The 10,199-nt window shown below is 31.3% G+C and overlaps 1 protein-coding gene across 1 annotated transcript in view; it reads left to right on the top strand.

The window, feature by feature from the left end:
- The first annotated feature begins 1,395 nt into the window (after positions 1–1,395).
- The window catches only part of LOC119831024 (sphingomyelin synthase-related protein 1), a 12,877-nt gene continuing 4,073 nt past the window's right edge, over positions 1,396–10,199 (top strand). Inside the window, exons 1-3 of the mRNA XM_038354239.1 lie at positions 1,396–2,051; positions 2,124–2,328; positions 4,853–5,139. Coding sequence (XP_038210167.1) covers positions 1,607–2,051; positions 2,124–2,328; positions 4,853–5,139 — 937 coding nt within the window. The 5' untranslated portion in view covers positions 1,396–1,606. The remainder of the gene's footprint in view (positions 2,052–2,123; positions 2,329–4,852; positions 5,140–10,199) is intronic.

The raw sequence follows: 10,199 nt of genomic DNA, 5'->3' as shown, positions 1-10,199 counted from the left end.
TAATTTATTTACTTGTTTATTTTAATATTATTTGCCTAGATGTTTGATTGAATGGCAAAATTTTATTCAGTGTGCTAGGTGATCAGCGTCTCAATCAAGTGTCTATTCTCTTAATGAAACGGCTCCTTAAATAACTGGGCTGGTATATATTATACAGTATACACTGTATTTCACTTAAACAATGGTAATCCTACAGTAGAATCATTATCCACTTTTGTCCACCGCTACGATATAACATTTTATAACTGTTATTATATATAATTTTCTTAACAAATAATCCAGATATATTGTCTACAACGAAGCTCAAGTCACAATCAAGTATATGTTACAGTTAAAATTTGATTTATGTACTTGAAACATTACTTTACCTACAACATTTTTGTACTTACTTTTGTAATCCGATTGTTTTTATTTTTATAATAAAACGAAATAAAAAGTCTTAGGTTTTTAATCCAATAATACCTTGCTCAATTCGTTTTCATTATACTATGTAGGGAATGTGGTAATTTACGGAGAAATTCACAAAATTTATACTTATATAATGTGAAGGGCTACATTGTAATTTGGACCAATGAGTAATGACAATAAGTAATAATTTTTACGAACATGAATATTTTACAATTTTATATTTTAACAAAAACTAAAAACTGAAAACACTGCATTGAATATTGGTAATGTTTTGGGGTAAAAAAAATAGTAATAAGAAGTTTTCTCCTTAACAATTTTCACGCTAAATCAACTACTAGCCTTGTGTTAACCTAAGTTTATTTGTCCAATTTATTTTATAAATTGGACAAATGTCTTAAATACAGCATCAGTGAAAAATAATGTAGTAACATCGCATACAAAAAAACTACAAGAATTAAGAATATTTCAAAATTAATTACTAGGTACTTTATTACGTGTCTCATAATATTGCATTTTGTGATAAGTTCTAGTAAGGCCAACAAATCGATATAAAGAATGGTAAAAAAAAAATTATCAGGGGTTCATGTCATTTTTGCTTCGAAAGATTTGCACTATTTTGACTTTATATTCATCAGTAAAGCATAAATTGAATCAATAATGAACTGTATCGGATCAATAGGCTATATATATTAGGTACCAAGTGTAGTGTTATATTTGTATCTGTCTTTTCTTTTTTTTTTCTTCCTTTATGGCTATAAGTTTCCACTATTTGCCAGTGTGTCTTTTCTTTACTCTTGTGTAAAATAAATCAACAACAAAGCGGTGTTTTCTATAACCTTTTTCACATCTACTTTCTCCATCTTTAATTAAACTGGCGCCGGGTCTACGAGACTTTTTTCGCGGCATTGTCTTAGTAAATGTAGGTTATTACGTATTCTTTAGTCTGTGAACATGAATGTCCGTCCATGACTAATGTCAAATGTCAATGTGTCAAACGACGGCGTAGTACAGTGCAGATTGGACGTGACATTTGTCAAATTGGGATAATCAAAGTAAAACACTGGGACAATGTCTTCGCTTTCTCTCTAGTCTTAAAATCAGTGTTTTTATTTTTGTTTTAATTTAGGATAAATTTTTAAGTGAGGATTTTATAAAGAGATTATTTTATTAGTGATCGTGTACACGTAATTCTGTTATCATGGATTCGGATATTATAAAATGGAGCAACAAAGAAGTTATTGAATTATTACATAAAGAAAAAATTAGTAGCTTAATTATAGGAATTTGTAAATCACAAGATATTGATGGTCGATGTTTATTGAGCTTTGTGGACCGAGATTTTTATGATTATCCATTCGACAAGTTAAGACTTGGTGAACGCAAACGGTTTATATTGATGGTAAAGAAATTGCAGAAGACCAATAGAAACGCTATGTGTGAACTTGGTTTGTGCGAAGATTCACTCTCGAACCCAGCGACAAACATAAATTTTGTTGGTACTAACTTATCACATTTGAGTTATAACCTCCATCATCAACTACAAAATGAACTTTATAGTGGAAATACTGATTGTGTATCGAATTATACAGATGTAAAGGCATCTAAATTAAAACCAGAAATTTGGAAAACTGCAATAGCATTGGGTAAATGACAATTGTCTCTTCTTCCATTAAATTTCCAATTATTTTTATTTTAACCATTTTATTTTTCCATAGGATATGTGTTTTTAGTCACTTGGGTGACAGCAGTGGTTATGGTGATAGTGCATGATAAAGTTCCAGATATGAAAAAATATCCACCGCTTCCAGATCTCTTCTTAGATAATGTTCCACATATTCCATGGGCCTTTGATATGTGTGAGATTACAGGCTCTCTACTGATGGCCATTTGGGTGGTTGTCCTCTTCTTCCACAAACACAGGTAAGATTAATTTACCTTGTTACAATTGAGGAAAGTATAATTGTTGTAAGAATTATAGTATTTACAACACTTATGTCTATATATCTGTATCACCTGCTTGTGTCATCATTTTATTATTATTTTCCTTTGTGATGGTACAAAAACAATGTCATAATTTGGCATTGAATCAAACTCTAATCTACTTTTGGAACTACATTTTTTCCAATGTAAACATTGTAAACACAATGTTATATCATTTTCAATGAATATTCAAACTTATAAGTTTTTGTTAGAAATATTTATTCCTATTGATTTCTCTTAAATAAACAGTCACAAAAATCTTCTACTTTATCACAAAACAAAATAAGTGATATGTCACCATTCCATTGCATTAGTAATTTGAAATTTTTTAAATATTTTAAATTATTATTTATTAAATATTACTTAATTTTATAATTGCATTGTTGGAAAGAAACAATGAACATGTTTTTTCCTTCTTTTGTACTTATAAAATGGTTAATATAATAAATTACATTTTCTATCTTAAATTAACATTGAAAAATATTAGTCCTAATCTGTAGTCCTGTGTCCCCTAGTGGGGTATGAGGTGGATGATACACACCTGTTTCAATGATTGATTTTATTTATGGACGAGAAGGTGATCAACCTTCTGTGTGCCAGACCAAGTCATTGTTTTTGTGAGTCCCTACTGGGAATCGAATTCAGGACCCCTCGGTACTATACTCACATGTTAACCACTGTACCAAAGAGGCGGTCAGAGTCAAAATGCAATGCATGTTAAGCAAAAATATTTTAGAAAGTGTAAGAAAATAATGTTAATCAGTTAATTGCTAATTTAGCTTTCTCTTCATGTATTTTTTAAAGAAACCTTATAGCTGTAAATGTTCAGCTATCAACAAGAATAACTATCCATTGTTAATTATTTTCTAGAGAAAATAAATCATCAATTTATGTACATATATTGAGGTAATATTCAAAATTATCGATAATGATGAAACCTTGATACATTAAAAAACAATAATTGTCTCTTTTCATGATCTTTTTATGAAAGACAATAAATTGATTACAGCAGAGTTGTCTGCACTTTGCACTGTAAATGAATCACTGATTTTCTTTGTGTTGAGAACAAAAACAATTCAGATTTTGTAACCTTGTTTAATTGATAAGATTTTGTTATTTACATTTTTATGTCACTCTGATTTGCATTCTTGTCCACAATGGATTATTGAAGCATTTTATAGATAAACAAGCACTGACGTAATAATGAGTCCTTTTTACAAATAATAACTTCACATCAAACAATAAACACAAGTCTTTATTACTTGTGTCATTGTTTCTACGAAGCTATATAGTCGAGATATATTTTCATTTGTAATTAGAATAATAGATTATTGCTAAAACACTGACTATTATTACTTTTAAATGTTTAAGATCGCCTATATCGCGTATCGATAGGCCTTTGCTGTAATTTTTATTCTTACAATTTATATTACATATTTTTCATCCAACCGCTTCATATTCTAAGATGGGTTCCAATAACACATTCGAGAATCCCGTCAATCGGTTGAAATGAAAACCTGAATTTTTGGGATCGGGAAATCTGTAATTATATTTATACAATCAATCTTAATAAGACAAAAATAATCTACATATTATTCATTAAAAAATCTGTAACCGGAACCCACAACAATGTGAATAACCTTTTCCGACACTGAAACTCGAAATCAATTAGGTATCCTTATTAATATCTTATCTAGCTAGCTGGAAAATTCGATAAACAAAATATAAAATTAATCAATAAATAATAAATAAAATATAACCAATCTAAGATTATATGTAACAATATTGTTACGTAAATAAATATGCAATTCCTTGTAATGAGCGGCATTAAAACATTTCACCGCTTTTTATGTCATTTAGTTCAATTAACCCGTTTTCGGTCACCTTTCGCTGTTATGTAAAGCAGCCATGGCCTTGTTTCTTTGAAAATTAAAAAGAGGCATAATCTTACTATAAGTCATTTTCATAGAACTTATAAAATACTTCAGCAGGCTTTATGACCTTACAAATATATAATCTTTATTACTTTTATCGTCAATGATTATATAAAGAAAGTTTATTAAGCTTAGTAATAAAAGCTACGTATTTTAACTATAGAATTAATGGCACATAAAATTCATGTACCTTCATTGTCAACAATCGTAACCTTTAGGTAAGGGCAGCGTAATATGAAGATTTGACCGGGTCAGGCATTGTATGTACATTGAATTTGGCAAGAAACATTAGATGCGCACAAGCCATTTTTCACGAAAACCTCTCCCATTTTTTAACGTTCTTCTAAACAAATATGATTAATTGTAAATTATGGCAAAAATCATAGAATTTTCAAGAAATATAAGTGACCAGATGCATTTAATTTTTAATTGAAATTACCCTTAACGCCAAAATCAGGCCCAGTTACCTGCCAGGACTGTACATGGTGCCAATAATCCGCCTGTAGTTTCAGTTTAGTTCATATTCGTAGGTTCATAATATTGCGGCGATTCTTCGCGTTGGCGGGAACGGTGTTCCTGCTGCGATGTTTCACGATGTTGATCACGTCGCTGTCGGTGCCTGGGTCGCACCTGAAGTGCGAGCCGCGGTTCTACCCGCCGGCGGACGACCTCACGGTGTGGGGCCGGCGGTTGCGGCAGGCCTACGACATCTGGAGCGGCGCCGGCATGTCCGTGCGCGGCGTGCGCACGTGCGGGGACTACATGTTCTCCGGGCACACGGTGGCGCTCACGCTGCTTAACTTCTTCATCACTGAATGTAAGTAACGTTTACAGTGATGTGTATGCTTTGTGTTCTTGTTGTATAGTTTGGCTGTAGATTTAAGATGCGATACATGATTCCGTTGATTTTTTTTGTATTTTAGATATTTTAGACTTTTAACAAAGTTGATTATACATGTTCCAAATATAGGATCATACTAATATTATTAACACGAAAGTTTGTGCCAATGTGTGGATCCCTCTACTGAACGCTTTTAGATGATACTTGACATTGATATGGCTTATGTACCCAAATCTAAAGAATATACTATAGAAATTCTTGAAATGAAACCGCACGGTACAGCTACTATAAAGTACGTGTTGCTTCAGCTTAGAAAACGATTCAATTATATTAGTTCGGTGGAATGTCAGATTGAATTAACAGACGCGACATTGAGTCACAGAAACTTCAATAGACGGAATGCAACAACTGTATCATTAGGCCAATCCATATTTGTCTGCAGCGAACACGATCATATGCGTACTTGGTTATTGCGTGGTCACATTAACAAGAATACCATATGAAAGAACAAAGTCTTCTCTGCAACTAGTTATTAATTTATTTAGTTCAAATTAGCGGACCAGTTTTAATTTGCCTCTGATATACAGTTGACACTAGAAACTTTTACGATTTAGCTTGTAAATGTTTGTTTTTAATTTTTATACTTAAATGGACTAATTTGTATTACATGCACCTGAATAAAAAAACACAGTATTTTTATCTATTGATTTGAAATACAATATCACTAAAATGCGAAACATTGTAAAATTATGAATCATACCCGGAAACCTAATATCGCTAAATGCAATAAAACAAGATAAAGATGTTTTTATTTATTGGCATAATTTTATCGGCACTTTTTATTTTGTCTTTTGTGATATAGTTTTTAATTTGACAGTATATTTAATCCTACTAATATTATAAATGCGAAAGTTTGTAAGGATGTGTGCTTTTGTTGCTCTTTCACGCAAAAACTACTGAACCAAATGCAATGAAATTTCGTACGTAGACAGCTAGACAACTGGAATAACCTATTGGCAACTTTTTTCCCGATAATCCTATAGATACGGACTTACGCGGGTGAAACCGCGGGGCGGAAAGCTGGTATATTATAATATAAGAATAAAAACTTAACCTAAAGACGGCGTTTGATATCTTTCCCGTTTTATATTTTACTAGCTTTGCGCCCGGTGCTTCGCCCGCGTGGAATTTGACAATAACGAACTTTCATCGTATTTCAACCCCTTCTACCCTTTTTCTCGCGATAAAAAGTATCTTATGGCCTTTCCCAGGTTGATTTCTATTCTCAAAAGGCCTAGATTCTCAATATTGCCTGAGCTAGGCTATATTCATATTAGAATCTGTCATCTCTGAACTACATCGAAATACACTCAGTACCTAGTATAAATTCGAAAAGATGTTTATCTAAACAGACTTCGATATTTGATACTCAAACACGCTAGAACAACTGTCAGTTTTTTTTATTATAGCAGGTAGGTAGGTAACGTAAACATAATCCTAAATATAGGATATTAAGGGGAATTGGAAAAGAAATGATTTTCCTTAAAAGTGGGCGGCCGGATCTAATCTAATAAATTTATAACCTTGATGTATCCAGCTATAGCTATAGCTAGCCAGTAAGTGAACTGTTTAACTGTTTCTAAATTCAGAAAACGGCTTTACTCGTGGTTCTGTTCTCCATAAGAACCTTTCTTGTGCCTTAGAAAAATCCTTAAAAAAGTTTTAGCCGAAATGGACGAGACGCTCTTGGGTTTTACGCAATTGGCGATGAATTTTTAATTAATTTACGTAGAAAGATAAGATGTAAAATAATATACTTTTTGCTTAAATTTTTTGATTTAATTTTCAGTTGTGATTATACTTCTAGTATGTTCTTTCAGACGCCATTTTGATTTGATCATTTACGCTGAATTGATAAGGGCAACCGGTTAATATGTGTTTGATAAAGAAATGTTCTCTTTCATAAAGTTAAGTCGCAAAAATTGTCTTTAACGAACAAACTCGATAGGATTCGATCGGTACAAATACATTGGTATTACTTCTATCAGAAATATATTGCCAATAAAATTTATCCAAATCCCTTTTCTCACTATTCTTGGTCTTGTCCCATATTACCGTCATTAATCCATTCTTATTCCTTGTCCTTTACAACTGGCAATCCATTCACAGAGGCGTAAGTTTTTTGCAAAATGTAAATGTCCATCTGCGGTGGTGGTCACACCATTAAGCGGGGCATCAGTGCTATTTCGCTATATACTAAGCTTTTGTTTACATTAAAGAATATGCCAATAATTTTTTAAAAGCAAATGTCGCAGTTTTTGTATTAATTGTATTAATTATTGCATACAGTGAACAAAATATTTTTTCATTGATTTTTTTTTCGCGTCTTGTCATAGAATTAAATTGAAAATTTAAAGTATAAAAACTTAAGACGCACAGAATTAAAATAGAAAAGTATATTAATTTTCTTAAAATTAATCTAACTTTGACATAATTCAAAAATCGACATTCATCAATTCATTCAATATTTTTAAGAGCGACGAGGAAGTAACTCAAGGTCATAAATATTTTGTACGGCGTAATTCGACCTACATTTCTGCAAATTGCGCACAACCAAACCTCTTTATTGACCGCAAATCTACAATTGTAAAACGAGTTCTCAATAGTGAGTAAATTCTTCAATATAAAAGTAACAAAATAATTCGCCCTTCTTTTTGTCTTTCATACCGCAAAGTAGGTGTATCTTTTAACGTTCCGATACCATAACAATGTTATCTAGTAACTAACTGATATTACCGATCATTGTTTCGCACTTTAAAAGTTTAACAGTCATCAATTTTACAAGAATTGAATTAGATTACAGTTTTATTTTTCACTCAAGTGATACGAAATATTCTACCGTTTATAGGTAGACAACAGGTTGAACACGTTGTTTTGAATGCTATTTACATGTATAATACAGCAACTATGATACTCCTATCAATATAATAATCAGTAAATTTTAAAGCGAAGACGCTTGTTGCTTTTTCTTTAGTACATTAGTGAAGATAAAATTGGACTGAATATTGGAATACAGGCTATTTAATTATGCAAATCTGCTGAAGCTCCTATTTACCACTGTAGAGTATATCGTAGGAGAGTCAATTAAACTTTGACTCGTGTCCTGATAATAATCTGTTAGAATGAGATAGAAATAAAGATATATTTTCTTAAATGAGTACATTTCCGTATCTGCAAAACACGCAATAATATAATTGTTATTATTGTTGAACTGGTACCATAAATATTTAAATCTATGCTATTTTTTAGAAATTAAAAACTTTTCAACGGATTTTAAACGCGATTTATTCATTATATTATTAACCCGACGTTTCGAACACTTTACAGCGAGCGTGGTCACGGGGAGACTGAGATGTTATATGTCTTGAAGGTCATACAAAAGTTTTTAATTTCTAAATGTATAATACTCGCGTGAAACCAAACACAAGAAAATACTATGCTATTTTTGTTTTGCGTCCAAGGAAGTGAATGCTGTATGTTTACGCAACATAAGTGTATATTAGCGTATATGTGTCGGCTCGACATCTTAATCGACACATTGAATGCTTTGACAAATTAATATTTTCCATTTCATATCTACAAATCGGTTCTCGCATAAACATTTAAATTTATTACGCACTCATTGCGTTTCAGAATAATAAATGAAATAATATGCGTCTCAAAATGTTGATAATGTAAATAATGTCAAAACAAGTAAACGACAGTAATATTGTTTACTATTTATTTTAATTTAGTCTACTAAATGTACCTACAAATTAAAATTAATATTCGTATTATAATAATATGGAGTCGCAGTGGTGAGGACCACGGAGTTAAAATCGACAAGTCAGGAGTTCTAGACCAATGTTAAAAACGGTGAAGGAAAACGTGAGGTAACCGGAATATCCAAGAATTTAAAGTTCGTCGTATTTAATACTCTTTATTTTAAAGTCAATACGATTACATTATAATGTAAAGGTTACATTATTTTAGCTCATTAATGAATTGCAATAGAATAAATATTAACTCGTTCATTTCATTTTTAATGTATGTTATCAATAATAGTTACTAGTTACTCGGAACTTTCTAAAAAACATATGAACTGTGTACATATAATACCGATAAGAAAATAATATAATAAAATTGCTCCAATCGCCTGTTTTATTTGTAAAATATTAGCAAGGTATAGTATCTTTTTATATTTGAATTCTTATAAAGAACTTTATTGCTTGAGAAAAAAAACTGAAGAACTTGACAGGGTAGTTTTTTTTGTTTTCGTAAAGTAGTACCTAAATAAAGCAAATGAGTTCATCATCGATATACCAGACAGTCGAAAATAACACGCAAAGCCTAATTCAAAATAACACACAATAGGCATAAAAGCATATGGTATGCCATTGAATGATCAACTGACCACTGGATCACTAGCCATTGATATTGTTACTAGAAGACTCGAGTACAAAGCAGAATGAATCGATGAATCGTACAGTCGTATGAATCCTGACAAAACGGAAATTTCAATTATTTCTGCCCTCGACTCTGTCCTTGGAAATGTTATCATTTCACACACTTGTTTATATGATCAAAATGTTAATAAGAAAATTAAATCATTTCAATTAGTTTGTAAAATTTACGTCCTCAATTTAGGTTCCCTAAAAAATTAAAGATGTGTACTGTGACTGTGTATGATATGCTTCAGGATATATCCTTATTCGAAAAATGACTAACTAAACTAAAGAAATTTGGGTTGAAAACATAACGCTACATATTTTATACGATCGAAAAAATTACAAAGAGACATCTAAACATATCCTTTGACGACTAATCGTCAAGTCATACTTATATCATTCTCATTGTTTTTTTTTCCTGATTTAATAGTGAATAATGTTTATAGTATAATTAGATTTTTATTAAATCGCCCCTTTTTAACACGCTTTTATTAGCTTCACTTGTATGTTTGTATGTATGTATGTAACTCACACCCGTTTTTCTCCCAC

Source organism: Zerene cesonia, chromosome 13, assembly GCF_012273895.1.
Source record: "Zerene cesonia ecotype Mississippi chromosome 13, Zerene_cesonia_1.1, whole genome shotgun sequence".
Taxonomy (NCBI): domain Eukaryota; kingdom Metazoa; phylum Arthropoda; class Insecta; order Lepidoptera; family Pieridae; genus Zerene; species Zerene cesonia.
Note: the sequence above shows the minus strand (reverse complement) of the source record. Positions and strands in the feature narration are given on the sequence as shown.